We start from the raw sequence: 25,750 nt of genomic DNA on the forward strand, positions 1-25,750 counted from the left end.
TACACCAAGCTGGTTGCATAAATATGGTCATCAGCTGTGCAGACACAGGAGAAGAGGAATTATTCTCCGCCATGGAAATGAGCTACTACTGGCCTTGTAAGCATGAGAACAAGAGCTCAAAGCTTCTGCAACAGACAAGTGCAGCCAGATCTCAGCAAGCCTGGAGCTTCTCAGAGAAGAGCTCTGCATTTGCTCCCTGCTGCTCCCCACTATTCAGGGCCGGGCATCCTTAACACTATTTTGCTCCCTTATACATTTGGGACACAGCCTCCTGGGAGGAGACTGTCCGGGGCCCTGTCCGTCCAGGTCCACTCTGATTGGCCCTTCCCCTCCAGCTCCCACCCTCCCTCCTTGCCTGATAGAAGCCTTGTGGCTGCGGCCTCCATTGTTGCCCACGAGGAGAGAGGCAGCGACAGGGCTTTGCGGTACGCACCTGCAGGAAGGGAGCCGGGGGGGGAGGGAGTCTGCAGCCTCCCTGCGGGCCGCAAAGCTCTGTGGTGGTCTGCAAGGACGCTCCCATTTTCAGGGAGCGGGGGGGGGGGGGGAGGAACCTCCCTGCAGCTGCAAAACAGCCAGAGGGCTTGCCTGTCCAAAGGGAAGCGAGATTTCCCCCTTCCCACTGCAGTCCTCGCCGTGCTGGTAGCAGGGAGGGGAGAATTTCTCTTCCCTTTGGGCCGCTAAGCCCTCTCACCACAGTTAGAGGGCTTGCCTGTTCAAAGGGAGACGCAATTTCCCCCTTCCTTTTGCAGGTGTGGCCGGGCTGGCAGCAGGGAGGGGAGAATTTCCCTTCCCTTTGGGCTGCTAAGCTTGCCTGCTCAAATGGAGGTGAGATTTCGCCCTTCCCGTTGCAAGTGCGGCCGAGCTGGCAGCAGGGAGAGGAGAATTTCCCTTCCCTTTGGGCCACGCTAAGCCCTCTTGCCTGCAGCGGCCCAAAGGAAAGCGAGCTTTCCCCCTTCCTGTTGCTGGTGCGGCTCCACCAGCAGCATGGAGGGGAAAGATTTGCCTTCCCTCTCTCCTTGGTAAGAAGGCTTGCTGGCCAAAAGGGAGCCTGGCGCAGTCACGCTGGCGGGAAGGGGGGCCCTTCCCTCCACCCCTTTCTATGCCCATTTTCAAAATGGGCTTTTCAGCTACTTTCAGCATAAGAGAAATAAGTTTCATTAATGTCACCTGGTTTGCATTTGCCTCCAGCTTCTGCTGAGCTAGCCAAGGCAGCGAGATGGAGCCCATCACTAGACTCAAGAAGAGGTACCAGAAGGGACTCTCTGTCTCAAAATTCACGCCTGGACCCGCATTTGAGTTATGCCAGCACACAATTAAATACCTTAAGAGGACTGTGTAAATGTTGTGCAGCTTAAAGGTCTCATGTGAAGCTGTTCTGTAATAGAACACCCTCTACACTGATCAACAGCACATTAGGATTCATTAATGGGAGTCAAGGAAAGCAAATTTCAGGCAGGTTTTTGTAACTGCCCATAGCAAAGTGAGGACAGAGCCACAGGCAGGGCTCACTATGTGCCTCTCGTCTCTTTGCAGTGGGAAAAGGCATCCAAGTCCACTCATCTCCTACCACCAAATGAAATGAAGATCTCCTTTCTCCCAACCCTTTCCGTTATAGGAGTAAGAGCAAACTACATTAATTCTTCATCCTTTTGCTGCAAATATTTATGAAGGTTGCAATAAAAGTGAAAAATGGCTTGCAGTGCAATTAATGAAAAGGAAAAGTGAATACTTCAGACTCAAGATCAAAACCGTAGACAGCCAGATACTGATTTTCATACAAATGGATCTCGCTGCTTATGAAAATCAATGCAACTTGTGAAACAGCCCAGAAAACATCCAAGATTTAACACAAGAACAGGAAGATGCTGAAACTTAACAAACTAAAATAAATTGCATGAGGTCACCATCCTGCAGTACTGGATGCTCATATGCTGTTCTACGGACATTGTCAATGTCTGGGTGTTTTGAATGAAGAGGCTGAGATAAAAGCAAATAGAACCAGGAATCAGAGAGCCCACAACATGAGCATGAAGGAACTCCACAGAAAGCTCACAATTAGCAGGCAGAGTCTCATAGCCTCTCACTTTGCATTTTACTCCAGCAAAAACACAGTTAGTTTGGTTTCCTCTGGGATGAGGCCCTTCACATCTCCACTGTCCATGTCTTCTTCGACAAAATGTGTCAAAGAAAACTAGGTTACGTATGGCAGCATGTACAACCACACTAACCTGAGCCAGAATGGTCCAGTGGTTAAGAACGGTGGACTTTAATCTGGAGAACTGGGTTTCATTGCCCACTCCTCCACAGGAAGCCTGCTGGGTGACCTTGGGCTGCTCACAGTTCTGTCAGAATTCTCTTAGCCCCACTTACCTCACAAGATGACTAGGGTGAGGAGAGGAAGGGAAGGAGATTGTAAGCAGCTATGAGACTCCTTTGGGTACACACATGAAGCTGCTATATACTGAGTAAGATCATTGGCCCATCAAGGTCAGTATTGTCTACTCAGGCTGGCAGCAGCTCTCCAGGATCTCGGGCAGAGGTCTTTCACATGAAAGAGATGCTGAGATTGAGCCTGGGACCTTCTGCATGCCAGGCAGATGCTCTACCGCTGAGCCACAGACCCGCAGTAGAGAAAAGCATGATCTAAAAACCAATTCTTCTTCTACTTCTACTTGTTTCAAGGCAAGGAGTTTTCAGCCCCAGGCACTCACCTAACTCGCCAGCTGCATTCCGGCCACCAACTGCATACAGATGTCCTTTGAGGGCACTTAGGTGGAAGAAGGTCCGCTTTTCATTTAAAGAAGCCACTTGCATCCACTTATTATAGCGAGGGTCAAACCTAAACACAGTGTCAACTGCCGTCTTGCCTTTTGTGTCGTAATTGCTCTGACCGCCAACAACGTAAAGGAAGTTCCCAATCACAGCAATGCCATGCTGGTACCGAGGCGCATCCATGGGTGCCAGAGACCTCCACTCATGCGCTTTCTCATCGTACATCCGTAGCTCCTTACTGACCACCAGCTGCTGCCGCAGCACTCCACCCAGCGTGACCAGGTGGGTACTATCAGAGCGAATGGCTGTCCTTTCCGACTGCATTACGGGCTGCATGTAGGGCATCATTTGGTAGTTGCTGGCTTCCAGGAGCAAGTTCACACACGTGTTGTCAGTCCTCATGAAATCCACTGTCTGAACATAGTTGATAAGATCCTGGGGGGTCATCAGAGGGAACCGGATGTTCTTCATGAGCTTTGCCGCATATTCCATCCGCGGCTCCTCGGACCGCAACCAGCGACAGGCGGCCTTGAAGAGTTCCAGCTCAGTGCAGTGCTTAAGGCTATTGCTCGAAAGGACAAAGGCAAGGCGCTCGAAGGGGAGCTTCACAAACTCACCAGTGCTTAACAATGCAGGAAAGTTCTTGAGGATGTAATTGTTCACATATTTATCCACTTCAGTGAGGTTGTACGTATTGGCAATCCGCCCCACTTCAACACAGTTTTCTAAGGAAACCTGTTTGAGGAGAAGAAAAGAGGAATCAAAACCCTTTGAATTTCTAGCTTCGTGTTCTTTTAGACACATTCAAGGCAGCAGAAGACTAGCCAATGAAGAATGAGACACCAGCCTCTAAAGCAGCCTCTCAGCCTGGGGGTCACAACCCCATTTGGGGTCGCCTGCCTCCTTCTTTGGAATAAATGCAAGGTACAAGTTCCTTCTTTCCAATCAGGATCCAGATACAATTGATAGTGACTAAATTCTTACAAATGGCGATTAAGCTGCGTGAATTTAAGAACCAATTGACTGTACTCTGATTTGTCTTTTTTTATGCCAATAAGGGTTGCTGTTGTTAGACACATTCAAGGCAACAGACTAGCCAATGAAGAATGAGACACCAGCCTCTAAAGCAGCCTCACAGCCTGCGGGTCACAACCCCATTTGGGGTCGCCTGCCTCCTTCTTCGGGGTCCCCTGGTTGGCTGCCACCACGGGGGCGGCGGGGCAGTGGTGGCAGGCAGCGGCAGGCGCCAGCAGATAGCCGGCGGCAGCAAAGCCATTGCAATGGCTGCCTCCACACTGCCTGACCGTTGTGCACATGCACGCATGGACATGCCAACTATGACCCCACCGCCACCGCAGTTGGGGTTGCGGCATTGGAGCGGTTGAGAACTGCTGCTCTAAAGCAATCCACCACTAGAAAACTCACATACTTATACAGATGGCTAGCACTGCAACAGGTGACTGTGCAAGAGAATTGTGCCCAGCATATAGTCTACATCAGGGGTAGTCAAACTGTGGCCCTCCAGATGTCCATGGACTTCAATTCCCACAAGCCCCTGCCAGCTTTGGCTAGCAGGGGCTCCTGGGACGTAGTCCATGGACATCTGGAGGGCCGCAGTTTGACTACCCCTGGTCAACATCATGAGGAACCAGACAGTGTCACAAAATTGCAGAGAGTTGTGTTTTAAACATCCCCGATAGTCTGAGGGACTTGAGAGCTACTTAAATAACAGAAAGTGGGCTACTGGATCACCAAAGAGGCCCATTAAGCCCAGCAGTACCAGCCAAATGCTATTCCACTGTAACTTTGAGGCTAGAGTACTGCAGTTCATTTTATGTGGGTCTTCCCTTAAAAACCAGACAGAAGATACAACTGGCATGTAATTTGGGGCTCATCTGAATAAGATTAAAACTGGTTTACTATGCTGATTGCAGTGTCTAGAACACCTGGACTGGTTTTCTATTTGCTTCTAGGTTCAAGTTAACATACTGGTTTTAATTTTAAAGCTTTATGCAGCCTGGGGCCCTCATAATGTCCTGTGCCAACTCCTCCTTCCTGTCCCCGTCCTTTCAAATGCAAAGACTGCAGTGGCCCAGTCTAGGGCTTTTATAGTGGTGGCTTCCAAGTGCTGGAACAGGATCTTGCGGGGGATCCCAACAACATCCTCCCTCCTAATTTTTGTAAAAGTTTTGTAAAATCATCTATTTTTTATAAAAGGGTCTTTTACAAGTGTTTTTTAATCTACTTTTAAAAGGTAAAGTGCATTTTATGGATGCTAAATTTATGGATTTGTATACACTGCTGGTTTTATACAGTTCTCTAATTGGATCATCCTGTGATCTGCTGGATATTCAATTTTGGGAACTGCCTTGGGTGGAGGAAAGGCAACATAGAAATATAAGCTGATTTTAAAAATCTTCACAAATCTAGTACTACCCCAGTCCCTTTTGGTCCTTTCTCACAAATGTCTCAAGAGTAAAAAAAAAAAAACACGTTAATATGTAAATTCTTTAATGATTCTAAAGAATGCATGCAATGGCTGGGTGAATCCCCTCAAACTGAATTTCTGCATCATACTGTTAATGTTCCTAATTCCCAGCTGACAGGGTTTCTGTGCAAAAGGCTAACAAAAATGGCTTCTGACTTTATGAAATGCTTAAATAGCATATACTTATTATGAGGTTCCCATTCGAGCCAACTTGATTTCCAAGTTTAAAGTTAAGCGTCCATCTGATTTCCATCAGAGGGGTGCAATGAGCAAACAAGCAGCCTGCCATGGCACCTGGATCTGGACCTGGCTGACAGCCCCTTGCCCTGATGAATGTTTGAATGTAATGTCATTTGCGCCACACAGTTTTCCATTCTTGCAATCCAGTTATGGAGTCAAGTTTGGCTGGACACTGGCACAAAAAATTATAAATATATAAATAGTAATTAAAATTATTAAAATAAAGTTTCTATAGGATTTTCCTTCCCGCTAACTATTCGGGACTTGATGCTCTGGTGCTCCAACCAGGCTTGTGATGAAAGCAGCAGGACAATCTCTCAGGAAGCCCTATGTGACTACTATCAAATTATCTAGCTCTATTTTGTAGGATAGGAACCTTTCTTTAAAATCTGAAAATTAGGTTTTAACGCTGTAACGAGAAAGCTCTATATTAGGAACCTTTAACAAGAATTCCTAATGAGACATTTGAACATTGGACAAATTACAGTTTAAGATTATTATGTCAGAAACTGCTGGGTTTCATTTGCAGAATTTAATGAAGATGCACAGGGAGGCTTTGGACAACCCTCTTGGTCTCAGTGGCCAACCTTTAATATAACCAAGTGAATAAGAGAGGACAACTGCACAGGGATGTCTTTGAGGATAAATCCATGAAAAAAGCAACATCTTCCTTGGAGGAAAAACCCACAGCCAAACAGTCATTTTTCTAACATGGGCCAAAGCCTGAATATGAAAATTGGACCAGGATCCAGTTCCTCAGATGGTTTTACCTATACAGCAGGTGGTTCCAGACTGTTGCTTGACCTGACTGCAAGTGTTGTCTATGCTGTGACTCCAAGCATGTAAATGGCAGGAATGTAGACCTCAAGCTCCATGGATGACCACTTGTATTAAGTTAAGAGGACCAAATCACTAGTCAAAACCCTACCCCAACCCTCAAAAGGGTCCTATGCTCCATCAACCCACCCCTGTGCCTCCAACTACACTCTGTTCACATGTACCACCACAGACCTCTCTGCACTGCCATCTCTTTTTCCATTCCATAAATGAGTTCTCTGTAGCATGTTACTTGTTTCTTCCCCCTACAACCTTCTCTGCTCCCATTTCAACTTCTTTTTATTACCACAGGCAAGTCCATCTTAATCCACTCTTGCATTTCCCCTCATTAATCCCTTGCCCCCCTATTCAGCTCTGTACCCCTATCATGTGTGTCTTTCCTCATGAACACTCATCAGCAATGAATCTCCAACCCTAAGGCTTATTGATCCATCACCAACTCTTTTCCCTTCAGACTCTCTAGCTTTATTTCTGTCCATTCATACCCCCAAACCTTTTCTTCTCTGCTTCTATTCGGCAACAGCATTCAAGGTTTTCAGTCTCCCAGGAAGTGCCACAAGGAGGAAGCCATGAGCCTGGAAAGGCCATTCAATATGGCTGATTAGCTGTAACATGCTGGGAAAAATGGCACAAATTCCATTTCGTGGAGGGATTGGAGGGAATGACGAACTCCCTTATGGGAATTGTTCAAAGAGCTACATATATATAGGAAGAAGACTGCTTTAGTTTGCATTGGCTCTTCTTTTAAAAAATAATAAAGACACCCCAAGTTGGAGAACTTTAATAGCTTTTTCTTGAGAAGTGGCTGGAATTTCTTTTGGGTGCATAGCTTAGTACCAGAGGAAAGCAGCGATGAGTGTCAGATACAGCTATCGTAGCTAGAAGAAAATGCCTGAGATAGTAGCTGATGACAGAAGACTCAAATAACCTAGCAGAAGCCAGAAAATTGTGAGAAATAAATTGGAGAGGCAGGAACAGAAATGGAAAAGGAGGGGATTTAGGAGATGCCAGCAGTTAATGGGTTTGCAAGCGTAACCGACACACAGATAATCCTATATCCTCATTGCTAAAGCCAGGGATAAAGTCTGTGGATCTCTCCTTGCCTCTTGGCTGTCCTCTGGACTTCGGTGCCCAGACATCCGAAATTTCAACATTGGTTCCCTTATCTTAGATTCCAGACCAGCTCCAGAGTTGTAGTTCTACTAACTCTGTGAAGTACTGTCTGACCTCTAACAGGAAATTGGGGGGACTTAAAACACAGGCTCCAGAATTACACCGTTCAAACAGAAAATGGAGACATTCACACAGAACTTTCAGCATGCAACATGCTTCACAATCTGTTTTTTCTTATTCTGCCTTCAGGCTGTCTCAAGATTACCTCCACACACACACCAGATTTTAATGCGGGTCTTAAAATCCACATCAATGCCATTTTTAATGGTTGCACGCAAGTCAACGTCATGTCAGTGTCTCCTTTAGCCCTAGCCCAGGGTTGAGAGCAAAGCACACACAAGGAATGCTCAAAATGGCATGGACATTTCTGGCTTTTAAGCACAATACAGTTAAAAGGCAATGAGAATTCTAAGCCCTGACCAAAACACATAAGTAAATCTGAGATAATGGCCCTTATATAACCATGAGATGCTCTTGCTCAAACCAGAGTACAAACAAAACCTATGTTAAATCTTGGAATGCAAAAGAGCCCAGCTGTTACATAAAAACCCTTGAGACTTCTGTGACAGCAAAAGACGAATAGCTCTCAGCCAGGACCTTCAGTAGTTTCTCATAGTTTCAAAACCCTGCAATATACCTTGAACACAAAGTCTGCATCAAAATGCATGCCAAACAAAGTCTAATGTACTTTACTTGTTTGGAAAAGTCAAGCTTACCACGATGCAAACATGTTATAGTGAATGTTTAACACATATACTTGATACACCAACGTCATATACATGATTTACATTTTTAGGTGGATATCTAACACAGGCTAAGTATACTAAGTACACTCCTGGTAATGAGTTGTGTAAAGAAGCCATCATTGTTTCCTTAAAGGTATTTAATGGAAATACATGCCCCAGTTTTATTTTTATTTAAACTTTGTAATGCAGCTTTGTTTAGCATTTATATAGATGTGGGGGGGGGGGGGTGAGATTCCAGGTTACAAACTTATATGCAGAAGCTGTTGTGCAGGCAGAAATGTGGATGGAAGTCCATCTTCATGCACTTGATGAGAAAGATCACTCATAGCTTAGTCCTGAGATTGCTCCCATCTCTGCTACAGAAAAATTAAAATTAAAACCTCTATACTACAGCTGTTATAGTCACCACACCTGATCCAGTTTGAAAATGGCGAAGCATCCTCCAGGCTGGAGAATTCACTCTGCTTTAAAACCCAAAAGAAAGGCGAACTGAGCAGTAACTCAAAAGGGTCTTACCCCAGATATAAGAAACACTTTACAGAAGTCCAAAACTGGCAAGATCTGTAAAAAGCTGGCAGCTTCTAAAGTGTCCTGAAGGTTGTCCATGTTGAGAGAAAGTTTTGCAGTATAAATAAAATCTATGATTTTCTTTAAACCTATTTTGTTCACACCATGGAGCTTAATGCACATTAAGTCTTGTTCTTTCATTCCACCTGAGAAGAAAAAATTTAGAGAAAATACAGTTAAGGCTTGAAAGCACTTCCCGTTTTTGTTTTTAAACACTTGACTTAGAGGCAAAGCTGCTTTATACATGTGTGAACTTGAAAACGGTGGAGATTGCTTGATGATATGCTTTGAAGACACTCTAATGCAGTGGTCCCCAACCTTTTTATCACCGGGGACCACTCAACGCCTTTTACTGAGGCCCGGTGGGGGGGGTAGTTTACTCCTCTACTCTCAACCACTGCCCTAACGCTCTCTGATCGCTATGGTAATGCTTAAACATCCCTTCAAAATAAGATACAGACACGCCACAACAATGAACATAAGGAACATTTTATTTTCATGGAAATTTTTAACTCATGACAATGACAAATCAATGGGAACCCTGAGCTTGTTTCTCTGCAACGAGATAGTCCCATCTGGGAGTGATGGGAGACAATGACACCCGAAGTGTGTTGTAAAGGGCCGGGGGGGGGGGATGAAGTAAAGGGCCGGGGGGGGGGGGGGGAGAAGGCGACCTTCGGGGCCCACCTCCAGTTAGTCGAAGGACCACATGTGTTCCACGGCCCACAGGTTGGGGATCGCCATTAAGACCAGGCCTTTTAACCCTTGAGTATCATTAACTGTACCTGTGAACATGGCTTTGAAGTAATCGCTAGCCGAAGCCATCATTGCCCTATGAACAGGAAATACTTCATCTCCATCACCCGGCACAAGCGTCACATCACAAAGCAGACCTTCTATTCGAAGCTGGTCGAAACCCTACAAGAGGAGAGACTCGATAAATGGCAATCTTAAACGCTGTGATCTGTCAGGCTGGAGGCAAGGGCCATGGTCTTTGCTTCTGCCGCAGACAGTTCAAAACAGAAACAGTGATCTTCGCTTGTGCTGTGCACACTAATCCCAGTGTTGTCTCTGGTGAGCAGGTTATCAGCAGGGTTTTGTTTTAGGTAGGAATAATACTGATTACAGGACAACGGTTTGTAAGTCCAGGTAATAAGAACTTCCCTTCGTTGCTACAGTGGTTACAAGTTTCAGCTTCTTAATGCAACTTAAGGGTTTCTTTTGTTTGCTACCAGTTTTTGGGTACAGGAGAAGAGGGGAAGGAAGAGTACATGTGTCCCCTAAAAACCTTTCTTCAAACGGTTTTTTGTTTAAATTCTGGCTGGGAGACATGGTGGTTTATCCCTATCTCTGTAACATTCCATTTCCACGGGTGTGTCAGCACAGAATGTGACATTTCGAGAAAATAAAACAGAATGACCGAGTGGGACAGGTGAGTGGACAACAAGAGGATAATACAGCTTAGCCTGGATATGGAGCTTTGCCTTACTCCACAGCCATTGCAAATGCAAGTCACAGATCAAGATGCTGCACAGTAGCAGCAGCAGCAGATGGTTGTTATAACCCTGAGCGCAGGATGGGTCTGGACTCCAGCACAGAATGCTGATAATGAAGCTGAATTGCCCATCAAAAGCCGGGAGAGCAAAAGATAGGAAGAGCAAAATATTGACACTGAAAAGAAATCTTTGCTTGGCCAATTCCCTTGAAGGCATTCAGAAGAGTCTTGGGCAAATGTCTCCTTGCTTGTATAATGTCAAACACACACTGTGCACTCCTTCAATTACAAGGAAAGGCCAGATTTCTTGGCATTGTTTCCAATATGATCTGAATGTCTAATTGGCAAAGAACAAACAACAACAAAATCACTAAACTAAACTTCAGAATTGAAAATGCATAACCTTCTATAGAGGAGCCTCTTGTGGCGCAGAGTGGTAAGGCAGCAGACATGCAGTCTGAAGCTCTGTCCATGAGGTTGGGAGTTCGATCCCAGCACCCGGCTCAAGGTTGACTCAGCCTTCCATCCTTCCGAGGTCGGTAAAATGAGTACCCAGCTTGCTGGGGGGTAAACGGTAATGACTGGGGAAGGCACTGGCAAACCACCCTGTATTGAGTCTGCCAAGAAAACGCTGGAGGGCGTCACCCCAAGGGTCAGACATGACCCGGTGCTTGCACAGGGGATACCTTTACCTTTACCTTTTAACCTTCTATAGATGAGGTCAAGGTAGGCTGGTGTCCAATGGCGCTATCAGGCAAAGGAGTAAAAGTGCCACTGGAGACATCTCAGAAAAATGTCCAAAATTTTATGTGCACTTACCTGAAGTACCACTGAACTATGAGTATTGCTGGTGAAAAATCTTGTGGTCCCTGCTTTGGACGACTGCAGATGGGCAGACACACCCATATCGCTGCTCCCAAGAGATACTTTCATGTGAGGGTCCTCCTCTTCAACCAGGGATCTAAACATACAAAATCAACAAAAGACAGCCTTAAACTTGTGTCTGCCTTCTCCTACACGGGAATGGCAGTCACGGAGAAAGGTTTATTTTGTGGTCCAGTAAGATACTTGAAGACAGACTGAATCAGCTTCCAACTAAGCAATGTTTAACTCAAACAGTTTGGGTGGCTGATTTCAAATTCTGCTGAGAGATGCTAGCCACTGAAGCTAGTAAACACTGTTAAACCAAGTCCAATGTTCACCATCAGAACAAACTTAAAAGCTCTCATTTTGGAGCACAGAATCATATTTTGGGTGACTAGGCAAAACACACCAAACAACTCCAAACTAATACTGTTGTGCCAGTGTAGTGGGAGAGGGAAAAACCATGCAAACTGCACTAAGCTCCACTGAGGAAAAGTTTTGCCATGATTTCTTTATTGGCAAATACATTCTCCTACTAAGATTTCACCTACCAAAGCATTTAACTGCAGATGGATATAAAGCCACAATGCATTTCACAGGGGGTGCATTCCTTGTCTTAAGCCACACAATAAATGACAGCTCTTCCAATGGAAAACAGGCAAATTAATGTGACATTATGTGTCACAGTTCAAGTGTGTTTTATCATTTCTTTGTTTATTGAATGGCATGTGTAACCAGGAGATCCTATGATTGTGGGATTGTCTGGCAGCAAGGCAAGAGATGCCTGACTCCACATCATGACCCCGGTTTTCCTTGGAGGTCTCCACCCAGATACTAAGCAAGAAATACCCTGCTTAGCCTCCGAGATTTGATAAGATCAGGTGTGTTCTTGTGGAAGCAATCTCTTCTACCTATAATACTTTACACGTCAAACACACAACTGTCAGTCTCAGGGACAAGAATCTAGATTGCAACATCCAAGTAAAACACATTGGCCTCAAATCAGTTTCAAAAATTGCTTTATTAACGTAGTTGTCCCTTCCCCACCTCGGCCCAAATTCACCCAAGTGAATGTTAAACTACAATTTAGATTATCCTTCCTTTATTTAAAATAATTTGCACTCTTATCACCAACAACTTTTATGCAATTCCAATTCACAGATTAAACACACCATTTAAAGCAGGGGTAGTCAAACTGCGGCCCTCCAGATGTCCATGGACTACAATTCCCATGAGCCCCTGCAATTCCCATGAGCTGGACATCTGGAGGGCCGCAGTTTGACTACCCCTGATTTAAAAGAATTAATGTGAACACTCATTTGGGACGGAGATGTTCTTTCCTCCAGATAAGTAGACTGTGTCCATTTAAAGCAATTTCTGAAACTGGCGAATTTTTTCTGTCATTAGTCAACACCACAAAGAGTTTGAATGGGGCCACAGGAAATTTTTGAACAAATTAGACCAAACAGTAGACGTGGGGTTAAGATGTGGGTATGAACTGCACAGAACATGAAGCAGAGAAATATTTTTTTTTTTATGTGACCACCAAGTCACAAGTATATGGGAACATTTAAAGAGCTGGTTGTCTCAGCATACGACACTGTAAATTGGAATTAACATGTTAGACATAACCTGAAAAAAAATATCTAATGCCACACCTTGATTAACTATATAAAGCATTTGCAGAATCCTAAAATCCAAGGATTTACTTTCTTTACTGAATACTCTGTCAGAAAATGTAACCGTTATTAAAGGTCTATTTTAGCAATGAAAAAAGAATCAGAACAGCTATTGGTATGTTGCTTTAAAACGTATAAGTCCTTTCGAGTGGAGAGAGCAGTCTATAAATTGAAATAAATAAATGTTTTCAAGTTTAAAAACAGCCCCAAAAGTTCACCACGATCAAGTCACCCCATACTGTCACACAAAACAATCCATACAGTAAAACCCAATAAAACCCCGTTAAAACCCCAATTACTACAATATAATAAAACCTCAAGAGATGGCAAGAAAACCATAGGCCTCCTTAAAACAGGAAGGCCCTTAGGAGGGCAGCATGGGGGGGAGGAGCCAAGATGTTCAGGCGATATTGCCAAAGGGGACCCATGCCACCTGATCTAGCACTGGCCCCAGCCATAAACCTGGCAGAAAAGCTCTGTTTTGCAGGCCCTATGGAAAGTGGTAAGCTCTCTGAGAGCCCGCAGCTCCTCTGGGAACTCATTTCACCAGGTAGGTACCAGGACTGAAAAGAATTTGGCCCCGGTCGAGGCTAGGCAAGCATCCCTGGGGCCAGGAACGATCAACCAGTTGGTGCCTGCAGAGCATTAGGCCCTGAAAGGGACAGTCCCTCGGGTATGTGGGTCCCAGACTATGAAGGGCCTTAAAGTTCAACACCAAAACCTAACCCGGGCTACAACTGGCAACCACTGCGCTTGCCTTAGCACAGCCTAGATATGGGCCCTCCAAGATGTTCCTGTGGGGACTCTAGCAGCCACATTCTGTACTAGCTGTAATTTCTGGAGCAGGGGCAGGCCTGCATAGAGTCAGCTACATAAATAAGTTCTGGAGGTGACTGTGGCATGGATCACCATAGCTAGGTGTTCAGGTAAAAGGTAGGGCACTAGTAGCTGAGCCTGGTGAAGATGAAAAATGCATGACTGCCTAACTTCTTGACCTGTGCCTCCATAGTTAGCAAGGCATCTAAGGTCACCCCAAATTCCTGGCTTGTGACGTGATAGACAGTTGCGTCCCTGCAAGGGGGGGGGGCAAACGCACTGCCTGATCCAAACCCTTCCTTCCCAGTCACAGGACCTCTGTCTTAGAGGGGCTGAGTGTCAGGCGACCTTGCTCAAGCCACCCAGTCACTGCTTCCAGGCATCTGGCAAATGGTTCCGGAGGGAGATCCGGGTGGATGTCCATAAGGAGATAGAGCTGGGTGTCATCAGCGTACTGATGGCAAATCAGCCCATAACTCCGGATCAGTTGGGCCAGAGAACGGATAAAGATGTTAAAAAGAGTAGGGGAGAGCATCGTGCCCTGCAGAGCTCCATACAGGAGTGAGCAAAAGCTTGATAATTCATCCTCCAATGCAACCCTCTGTGCCCGGTCCTGGAGAAAGGAGTGTATCCAGTGCAAGGCTGTTCCCCATATCCCCATTCGGTCAAGGCGGTGGACAAACAACTCACGGTTATACAATAACTGGAGCAGAGAGACAAGATCAGGAAACAAAGCATCCTTTCATGTGTGCCAAACTTGAAATGGTTACAGTAAAACAGTATTATGTGTACCCTTTCACAGGACCACATCCTTCGGGGGGAAAGATTAAAGCGTTCAGCAGTGACTTAATTGTGAAGATGAAACACACGTCTTAAGTGTAGCTGAAGCAATTGGGGACGCCAGGTACAAAAAAGGTCCCCAGGCTGTCTTTCAAAAAAGACAAACACCTTCCAGAAGTCTATTCAGGAGAAGGAGTCTAACATAACTATTTCTATGAAATTTCAGCATTATCTGTTATGGCTTTTAAAAAGGGCTAGACAAATTAAAGGAGGGTAGGTCTAAATGCACATTAGCCATGCTGGCTCAACAAACCCACAATGTTCAGAGGAATGCATACCTTTGAATACTGGGGAAGCCAACAACTGTGAAACTTTGCCTTATGGGCTTTCTAGAGACAACTAGTTTGCCCCTGGAGGTAACACTAAACAGATCTTTGGCCTGATCCAGCAGGGCTCTTTGGCTGTTCAGAGCAAAATAATTAGTAGAAAAAGCTTCACTTGTGAAACAAGTACAGATTTTTAATTTTAAAAAAATATCACTGCTAAAAGGCTGCTACAAATGGTTTATGCCACATCTCCAAATGTAGAAAGCTTTCATGGCTCAACCCATTCAATCTTGATACTGGGACAATGGTCACTATAGCTGCCTGGACCACCAGCAACTCTCAAATAAATGACAGATTTCCCCCTCCTCCAAAAAAAACCCAGGAGTCATAAATTTATTTGCATAGGAGATGCTTTCTCCTGACCTAGCCAATCAATTTCTCAGGCTGCAAACCTAGCCCTTTTCACACACATCCAGAAGATCTACCTGATTTAGCCACACCGTTACAAAACCCATTTTGTGTGTTAATGCTGGCATACCAAGCACTACAATTAATTAGAAAACAAACACTGTAAATATATTGCACTGGCATTTCCTCATAAGCATATTATATCGCTACCAGGAGTTCTAGAAAAGAAGAAAGTTAATTCCTTTTCTAATGAATTCCACTGCTCTGATCAATAGATTAAATCAGAAGGGGAGGCAAATGCATTTTTAATCAGCATAAATGTCAGTAAAAGGTTAAGACTTCCACAAAAGAGCTACAGTAGTGGAAGCCATCTGCAATAGGTATTGAATAAGAACTCAATCTGCACTGAACTGAGAAAGGTATTCACAACATGTTAGTGTAAGGTGACCAGATTGTCCCACTTTTGGAGGGACATATGGGGGTACCTGGCAAACTGTACTTATGTTGAAATTTAAAAATATATGTTACAATACTATTTTTGCATTCTATGCGTTCTATGAAACTTTTTGTTGCTCCATATAGACCAAATTTTTAATCAAGACCCCCCCCCCCCCCCCCGGTCAATGGTGTCCCGCTTTACCAATGTTGAAATCCAGTCATCTTATGTTAGTGGCTTTTCGATCCAACACCCATCAGAGCCCTACCCAACAGGGTCAAACTGTTTTTTTGCTGTTGTTGTTTTTTAACTCCCCTCTGGCTGAAAAGCATGCTGAGAAACTGATGTCCAAAGCCCGGCGCCACTCCAACATTTCCATATGTGTACGCTGGTAGTCCTTTCTTACCTAAAAAGGCAACCACGCTGTTTTAGCACTGAAAACAATACATAGCCCCCAGCTTCTCAATAAAGTGGTTTGCTGTTCAGATCCCATATCTTTGTACAGCCCTGACTTTTTCCATCTTGTTCCTTAGCCTGGTCACTAATATACTATTTCCACTTTTACAATAAGCGGCAGCAACTTCAGCACCGTTCACTGCAGTAGTATGCCGTGTGGAGAACAAGAGCATTTGATTAGCATCATTGAGCTTCTCTATGCGCTGCCCCCAACTTGCTTTTCGGCCTGGAATAGGATGGGCTGTGGAGCCTTGCTCACAAAGAGAATTATGTGGCTGGTTTTCACCATACAAGCTGACATCTGCACTGGTCGGGCGAGTGGCTATTCCTATGCCCCTGCCATTGCTAGGGCTTGTGAGGGAAGAGTCACTATCTGCACTATGAGGAAGGGGTGTAAAGGCAATTTAGCAATCTGTTGGGAAGAGCCAATGCCCCTTGTATATAACACACTCAATTGAGGGTAGATAGAAATATGATGCTGGCTGAGAAAACAGCATATATGGGAGATTTTGCAAGAACAGAAGCCCAGTTTAAACCAGACACGATGAGTGCAAAGCACCTATATGCGGCAAAGAATGCACGGTTGCCTGACAAGTGTCACCAGGTGAAAAATCCCATAAGTGAGCACTTTTCTCGGCCAGAATAAGGTTTCTATTAAGCCTCAGAGAGGCTTGATCACTTCTGATCACTGCCAGCCAGCCACCTGGGGGCAGAAAGAGGCAACTCCAAAGGGGATGCAAGAAAGAAATGAGAGATATTAAAAGCAAAAATAAGGAGCTTTAGAGTTGACTCATACTGTTGCCCTGAGAAGACCATCTGAATTAATTTAAAACAGCAAAACAAACAACAAAAACCCTTGTCTGGCCCCAAGTAATTTAATACCAAAGTAACCCCAGTGGTCTACTACCCTTAATTTTAGAGGATAGTTTTCAATCTAGCTGGTTACTGGCGGTTAGACGTAAGATTGAATGTCTTGGCTTTTCCTCATGCGCTTTACTTCCGGCAGGTATGGACTCAGCTAATAAAATGATAAAACAAAGAATTCAAGATACTGAACGGCAAGCAGACCTTTCTAGTTCACCTATCTTTAGGTCACCGCTCAGTAACAGATATATTCTGTCTCCCGCATCATATCTTTTTTACTTTGGAAAGTAACACACACAGAAGAGCCTTTACCCTGGCTAGATGCATGGCACTACCCTCAGCAGTACTGGAAGGGAGGTATAAAAGGAACCCCTTCCCTGCAAGAACATGCCCCTGTAATTCTGGACAGGTAGAAGAGCTTGAACACGTTTTTCTGAGCTGTTCTTTCTATGCCGAAACCCGAGCCAAGTTCATCCATCCCTTTGTAAAGCAAAAGTTAGGCCAAACTGTAACACATCACACAGACATTATTAATAAATTACTGTCTGACGAATCCCGTAAAAATCACCGAACCTGTTGCTAAATTCTGTTCAATAGTATGTAGAGTTCGTGGAGCTGGTAGGGTCTGCTATGAAAAATGAAATATTAGGATCTTGTTTCAGGCTCAAAGCTATTTGTGCTCTAGTTTTAAAAATTCACTATCCATTTTACTACCAAGTTTTAAAGTAACTTTGAATAATAGATATATATTTGTATTTTATCATTAAGTTTTATCTGGGATGCACTGTATAATTTCCCTTGTCATATGCCTGGTGTAAACCGTAATAAAACTACTACTACTACTACTACTACTAATACCAAAATAAAAACATGAACATCTGCAGTCGTGACCATTCTACCTCTATTTGTCACAAGATTCATCTAAAAGGTTCAACACAAAAAAATATTGCCCATAAAAAGGGTTAAATTTTACTACTCTTCAAGAATGGCTCAGATAAGAATTTACTAAATCCTCAAGTTTAAGCAGGAAGTACTCTTACTACAAGTTGTATAAATTAGGCTCAGGGCACATTTATCCATATAGAAGTGCATTTCTAAAACTGCTTTGTTTTTTAAGAAGAAGCAAGTACTTGGCAGTGATAATGCTGCAGTCCAGGACTTTTCACTCCAATACATTAAGTGAAATAACAGTAACTCAACTAGCCAGGTACTTCACATATTATGCCATAATAGCAATTTGTGGTTGCAGAGCTCCAGCTACCAAAACAGAACAGATGAATACACACAACATGTATACTGCTATCAGAAGCCAAAACCTCTTGCAATCAAGGCAGAAATCAGCAAGAACACAAAGCTTCCGTAACCTCCCCTGGCAAAAGTGAGAAATTTACTCTGTTGCATGTACTAGAGCAGTGGTCCCCAACCTTTATTAGGCTGGGGACCGGCAGGGCATCGGGCCGAGCCCGCGCGGGCCACGGCCACGCTTCGGGCCGCGCCCGCGCATCAAGCCGCGCCCGGCCGCACCCACGGGCCGCACCCACGGATCGGGCCACGCGGGCGGGCCTGCATGGGCGCAGCCTGGCCCTGATTCCCTCTCCCCGCCCTCCCGCAGTAAGAAGCTTCCCGGGCCGCAAGCTTGCCATGGCCTTTGCGGCCCGCCGGCGCGCCGCAGCCCTCAGGTTGGGGACCACTGTACTAGAGGCTGATTTGAGGGAGGCACCCAGCTTTGAACATCTACCTCTCCGCTTCACTGGATAGCTCATACCCTAACAGTCTACTTAGACTAGCCTTTCTCAGCTTTTTTGCCATGGGGGGGCACCTGGGGCATTCTGCAGGCTTTGGGGGGGGCTGGTGGTGGCACAATCATGTGGAGTGGGTTTTGAGGATGTGGCTGTGTGCATGCCCACCCATGGCCCCTCCCCTTCCCACCTCCTCCGGGCTCATCACTGGTCATTTTGGGAAGGGTGGGTCAGTTGGTGTGGCTGTATATAGTCGAACAGAAAAATGAGAAATTTTATCCACATTTTTCAATATAGCTGCCAAATTCCAAAGAAATCTGAAACCCAGAGAACAAGAGCAACTAGAGGGACAAGTAATCTTAATACAAAATGCAAATTCTACATTCAGAAACCACCATGAGCACAGTAAAAGGAAATATGTAATGTAAGCCTCACAAATGAAACACTTGTTATGCTGTTGACTCATTAAAGTAAACAAGAGACATTTGCTCTGCGAGCACCCCATCTAAGCCCCACTAGAGCACTCTTGGTTCAGCGAGATTGACTGTCTAGGCAGGCTACTTGAATTCTACATTTGGTCCCTTCCAAGTAGTCATGAATGCTGCAACTCATACATCCCTTCTTTGGTGGACTTGGAAGTCCCTAACTGCTTAGCTCAGAGGAAGAGTCTAATAAGCATTGTTTCCAGGTGAACAAACAAAAGCTTTACAACTAGTGGATTACTCATTTTTTTTCTACATCACACAAAAAACCCTAGGCAAGCATCCATACAGGTAGGCAGGTGCATCATTTTTGTAGGACTATAAACTTATTTTTCAAAGCTGATTTTCCCCATCTATGTAGGGCAAATTCAGACTGGCATTTCCGACCTACTCTGAAGAGCCACACAGGAGTTCTCCACCTGCAACACGAGTGCGGCATCAAAATTTGTGATACATTAGCTGGCACACCAGGCATAAACACTGGGCTGCTGGTACAGCAAATCTGGAGGCTGGACAGCGAGTTGCTTAATTGGGACAAAAAGTCTAATCTAATGCCTAGCTTCACATTGCATCGCTGAGGTAGGCAGAGTGGCACTGGGGAACAGGCAGCTACCCCAGCCTAATTGCAGAGTATATTTGCCCTTTCCAAGAGCTTTATAAGGAGAATGGATTGGGAAGACAAGAGGAACTATTATGCTGGTGACTGATGATGGCACTTAAACTATGATTATCACATAGACTTTTTAAAAAGTCTTTTAATATAAATCTACAGAGGTCCCGGTTTCTTTGGAGTGCATCGACAAGAATGAAGGGAGGCCAACAAGATTATGGAGGAAAGCTCGTATCAGCATTTCCTGAGAAAGTGGCTTAATTGGGCATTGGCTGTTTTTCTATAGCTGGAAAAAGGAAGATGACTCACAGTCTCAGCCAGGAAATACTGCTGGTGCTAAACCCTAGAGCAATTACAGCACAGCACTCGCCTGCAGAGCTAACCGATCAGAACTCTGTTCTTTTAACCTTGTCGCAAGCCGAGCGAGGACAGCTATTTGGCTAAGCCAGCACACCTCATTCTTATCGCCTCCTGGGGTCGGAACCCCTCTGCCTCCACGTTGCTCATGCAACTGCCAAACACGGAGAGGGACAATGGGATTCGGCAGCAACAACTCTGTTGCCAAGGAAAAACAACTCAACTGAAGACGGTTTGGAGCAGGGGTAGTCAAACTGCGGCCCTCCAGATGTCCATGGACTACAATTCCCAGGAGCCCCCTGCCAGCATTCGCTGGCAGGGGCTCCTGGGAATTGTAGTCCATGGACATCTGGAGGGCCGCAGTTTGACTACCCCTGGTTTGGAGGGACCAAGACACACACACACACTCACAACTCACTGGTAACACAGATCTGTAAATCCAGAGTTGACCAGAAGAGGAGTTTGTGCGGCACTCCACTGCGAAGGACATCTTGGGCATTTGCTTATGTGGCAAGAAGCAGGGGCTACTTTTCTATTCCACATGTGCAAGGACAAACCACAGAAGAAAGCTGGGATTTGACAACAAGCACTTTCCAAGAGTTCTAAGGTCCTATAAGTGCATACAGCCAATTTCCCTTTAAATGCAAAAAGCATGCAAACCCTTCCAGAAACATGACCAGAATCACATGGGACAGGTGGCTATGTGTGCAGACAAATGCATAAGAGCAGAAAAGGCACCTGTGATGAATGAGACTCAAGGCCCATCAAATGCAGCACCTTACTTTACCCAGGGGCCAACAAGATGAGAATCATAGAATCATAGATTCATAGAGTTGGAAGGGGCCACACAGGCCATCTAGTCCAACCCCCTGCTCAACGCAGGATCAGCCCAAAGCATCCTAAAGCATCCAAGAAAAGTGTGTATCCAACCTTTGCTTGAAGACTGCCAGTGAGGGGGAGCTCACCACCTCCTTAGGCAGCCTATTCCACTGCCCCCAGAAGGCCTAAAAGCAGAGCCCAGCTGACCCACAGCACTGGGTTTTCAGAGGCACATTGCTCCTTCCAGATGGAGATTACACCAGTATGGCTAAGAGCCACTGATAGATCTGTCTTCGATGAATTTATCCTATTTTATTTTATAGCCAGTGAAACATCCTGTGGCAATGAATTCCAATGATTTCTTACTCCTTGAGTGAAGAATGTGTTCCTTTTGTAAGACTTGAATTGAACACACACCTTATCAGTTTCATTGGTTGCCCACAAGTTAGTATTCCTGAAGAGGGAAAAGCTTTCTTCCCTTCATACATACTTTAATTGCATGTACATGTGCACACACCTTTTTCTAATCACAAAACCTGAAACTTGTAGAGTCTCCTCATAGGAAAGGTGCTCAATTCTAGCAAAGAACTGAAAAAGTGACCCTTTCAAGCATTCTAGGTAGAGCACTACAGGAGAAAAGTTGATGCAGAGTCCCAGTTTCCACAGGCTTCTATCATGGTCTAGTCCTTTCATAAGGCCAGCTCAAGAGCTCACCTAGCATCCACAGCTTACTGCCAAATGAGCCGGCAGAATCAGTCCCTCTTGCCTACTGAACCCAGTTTCCCATAAAGACATCCATTTGCTGCCAGGCAAAACCTCCCTCTTTATCTTCATTTCAGCAGACAGATATGAAAGGGAAAACCAATAAGGCTAAGTGATACTAGAAGCAATACAACACGGAAAAGGGCAGACTAGGGGAAAAAACAACCTTTCCTAATAAAATTTAGCTTCAGCATACAGAGTTTGAAGCAGCCAGAGACAGGAGCGCATGGCAAAGACTTTCCTATAGAATCGCCGAGGGTCGGACATGACTGAACGGATAGCATCATCCGCATCATACAGAGTCTCCATTGTAAGCTTTATCCCACAGACCAATCTGTAACATCTCAGGAATTTTGCATGTACTTTTCAAGAGTCCTCTCAGAATCTGATTTAAAGGGGTACTAGATAGTACCACAATCATAAACACATACACTTTCAGGGGAAACTGCCTGCAAAATAAGTGTGTTTAGGCTGTGGGTTTTATGGTGGTCTTGGGTGATACACAAAAACCAGATGTTCAAGTAACTCATCTCCTCTCCGTAGCTGCACCTGGAGCTCACACTTTCTACCACAGGGAAGACGTGGAAGCTTCGCTTTCAGAGGTTCCATCAGAAGTGTAAAAAAGCAGATGCTCATGTCACTTCTACATCCACGACCACAGCTTCTAGGAAACATTTGAAGTGGCTCCTGGTTACTTCCAACAGCTGCCAGTTCCCTTTGATCTGCCCTAACAGTATTTAGAAATACTTCTCTGTTCTGCTGAACAGGGGTTTCTGGGACTCTCAATTCTGATCCAGGACAGACCTCGTCTCCCATTAGGATGCCCAAGATCCAAATAAGAAAAAGCATATATGTGATTATTCCACTTATCTACCAAAGCCACAGCATGAGAAGAGCCAGATATAGCCCTTCTACCTACCAAAGAACTGCCAAAGCTAAATTCTCATTTTGGTTTGAATTTAGTGACTTGGGAGCAGGGAGAACAGGCCCACAAGAAAATATTTAGAGTACAGAAGGCAGAGTTACATCTTAACCTGTGTCTTACCTGTAGTTTCTGTACATGTTTTGAAAAACACTGACTATATTACTAGGATTCTCAAGATTTGAATTTCATGACTTCTTTGAGCCAATATATGTATTTTCGGTACACTTCCAATTCTATTGGACCTGCCTTTGATGTATAATAATACCGCACAAACCTGTACGACAACCTGGGTTTTCATTCCATGTGAACCACCCTGAGCCTTAGGGGAGGGTGATATATAAATGTAATTCATAAAATAAATAAGGCAGAAGCAAAATTCACGAATCAGGGTACAAGTAATAATCTAATATGCCATTCCAAGACACCTTGTGGTGCCCAAGACCAGAAGAACTAACTTGAAGTACTTCTTCCTCCACCTTCTGGTCAGCTGCATCAATAGCACAGCAAGTGAAAGAGCTGCAGTCTGACACATAGAGCCTCCAAGTCGAGAAGCACAACGCCTTGTCAACCTGTAGATCTGTATCTTTCAAACACCTCCTTGGCTTAGCACAGAGGAAGTGGCAAGCAAGTAGCAACTCCATTGCTGGATTCAAGGTCAACATATCTGTTTAAGGACTCTGGGCCAATCCCCTACCTGTCACCTCTCTCTCTTTATGCACCACATTCATCTTATTTATTTATACTCCCATTCTGAGGAGAATGGAGTGGCAAATATGATTTTCCCCCTCCTCTTGTTAATGAAAGAAAGAAACCTGCTTTCTTCTTAATAGAACCTCTAAGAGTGAAAGTCCAGCTTATGTGGCATCTGTTCTGTGCACAAGTCGTCCAGCAGACATTTACAATGCTATCTTCTCCTTCTCTCTACAATGTCCTCTAAAGGTCTTGGACTTCCACCAAATGCTTGAGCAAGTGGTTCAGAGTGGAACCAACCTTAGTTCTAAGCATGAGCTACATAGCAAGTGCATCTAGAAAGACTTTGAGCTTTTATAGTCTCCCATCGGTCCAACAAATGGATTTCACAAGGAAGTTGATCTGGAGGCAAAATGTATAGAGTTATATTGACCTTCGTAATCAATCATGAGATTGAAACCCTTTTACCAGGTGGCACATATATACATTTCTAAGTAAGAAAAATTAGATGTATGCTTTTATAAGCGAAGCAGGAAAATGTTACACACCTTCTCTGTGATACTGTGAGTTGTTAGAGGTGGGCGGCAAAAACAGGTGTTCACAGTTCTCTGTTGTAATTTTAGAAATCAGAGAACATTAAGATTAACAGAAATGTGATAAGGGACAAAAAATCTCACCAAAGCACATATGCTTTGAACACACTAAGACAACAAGTGTTCTAGTTCAAGTATTACTACTGACGGCTCCTTGTACTAAATCAGTTAGGATGTACATTTCAAGGTTTACAAATCAGTGGTCTATCAATAATCTTATTGTAGAAGATACTTTACAAACATTTTAAAAACCCACAACTTTAGAAACGCATTAAATTTTCCATTCTAATAATATACGTTCTCAACGTGTATTTTAATCCTATACAAGCAGTATTTCAGTTGCTAGCTTAATATGGACCCATAATATTCATGAGTTCGTAACTGACCCTATCACAAGGACTCAAAGTGGGCATGACAAGGTACACCCAATATGTGTAGATAAAACAAACCCATATATTCTCCCCTGCAAAAGGCTAAGTCAGTTATAGCCTGGAGCTTAACACACAGCATGTTCACCAGAACCAACATTTGCACAGCGTTTTACATAATCCTTTATATAATGTTAGAGCTATACCTCAGCATCTTGCTTCTACAGGCCAAGGACAAATGAATGCATGCCAGTTTGATCCAAAAATTAATGGTGCCACTACCTATTTTTCTACTAAAGCAGTGGTCTGCCTGCTCCAGGGGGTGCACATGCTTGGTGTGCTGCTGTATGTAAGCAGGGCACTGCATCAACCATACCTAAATCAATTTAACACACATTTAACCATAGAAAACCATGCCACACTTTTTGTTCTCCTGTGTAAGTATCAGGTAGATCAGATTCGCCTGGAGCAGAGTGTCACTTCAGCCAGATCCACATCAATGGTCACTACTATGCTTGGTCTTCCCAGAAACAGAATATCACCTGAAACTCCTCGACATGGAGATGTTTTTTTTTTCTTCCCATGTTTCATCACTACGATTTTGCTTTAAGCTTCAGATCTATAGGTACCACCATGTCCATTTTTAAAAGCTCCAAATGTAAATGCTTTTTAAAAAAGAGTTTCCAGCACCTTATACTTGGACATATTTTTACTACAGCAATATGAAAATAAATGTACTTTCTATCAACATGCTGGCTTGAGGGACATCAAGCCCACTAACAAAAGCAATAAATATACACAGATCAAAGGGCCACATTCCATTCATACAATTCCTGAGGAGAGCCATCTTCGACAAGAGCATATTTCATGTTTTACAGATCTGAAGGCCACAGAAGCTGTTCCTATCCATCTCATTGGCTAATGAGCATTACCAGTATCAAGTTAACTTCTACTGCATTCAATTTTTGGCACACCATGTGCTGTGGTCAATGTCAGCCAGAAATCTAGAACTATTCTCTGAAAATGCTACTGGGACTTTTTTAAAAATAGAAAATGCTCAGCTAATCAAGTCTGCTCCAATAAGGCAATGTTTAATTTTTGTCTACTGCTTTTAGACATTCCACAATGATTGAATAGTTAAGGGTGAGACACTGCAACAAAAGCAAGGCTAAATCTCGATATCTTACGATGCCACACAGAAGCAGATTAATATGGATATGGACAGCAGGGTAAGTATGAATCTGTTTGGAAAATACAAAAGCTATAAATAGGAAGCACTGTGTGGCGGTGATTCCAATATGTTCATCTAAGATCTGCATTAAAGACGACAACCGGACGAACTTTGATAACGTGCACTAATAATATAAATTGTGGCGGTGGCCAAATCCATACAATTTCTTGACATTTTCAACAACAACAAAAAAGGATTCAACACATCATCCATCATGGTGAAGGGAA

General features: G+C 44.2%; 1 protein-coding gene across 11 annotated transcripts in view; it reads right to left on the minus strand.

Moving 5' to 3' along the window:
• KLHL13 (kelch like family member 13) overlaps positions 1 to 25,750 on the minus strand; it is a 68,188-nt gene that overhangs the window by 10,182 nt on the left and 32,256 nt on the right. For all 11 annotated transcript variants that reach the window (XM_077307597.1, XM_077307595.1, XM_077307596.1 and 8 more), the window contains 4 exons: positions 11,138 to 11,279; positions 9,609 to 9,741; positions 8,773 to 8,969; positions 2,712 to 3,507 (listed from right to left, as the gene is read on the minus strand). In XM_077307597.1, coding sequence (XP_077163712.1) covers positions 2,712 to 3,507; positions 8,773 to 8,969; positions 9,609 to 9,741; positions 11,138 to 11,279 — 1,268 coding nt within the window. The remainder of the gene's footprint in view (positions 1 to 2,711; positions 3,508 to 8,772; positions 8,970 to 9,608; positions 9,742 to 11,137; positions 11,280 to 25,750) is intronic.

The sequence above is a fragment of the Paroedura picta genome, chromosome 13 (assembly GCF_049243985.1).
Source record: "Paroedura picta isolate Pp20150507F chromosome 13, Ppicta_v3.0, whole genome shotgun sequence".
NCBI classification, from domain to species: domain Eukaryota; kingdom Metazoa; phylum Chordata; class Lepidosauria; order Squamata; family Gekkonidae; genus Paroedura; species Paroedura picta.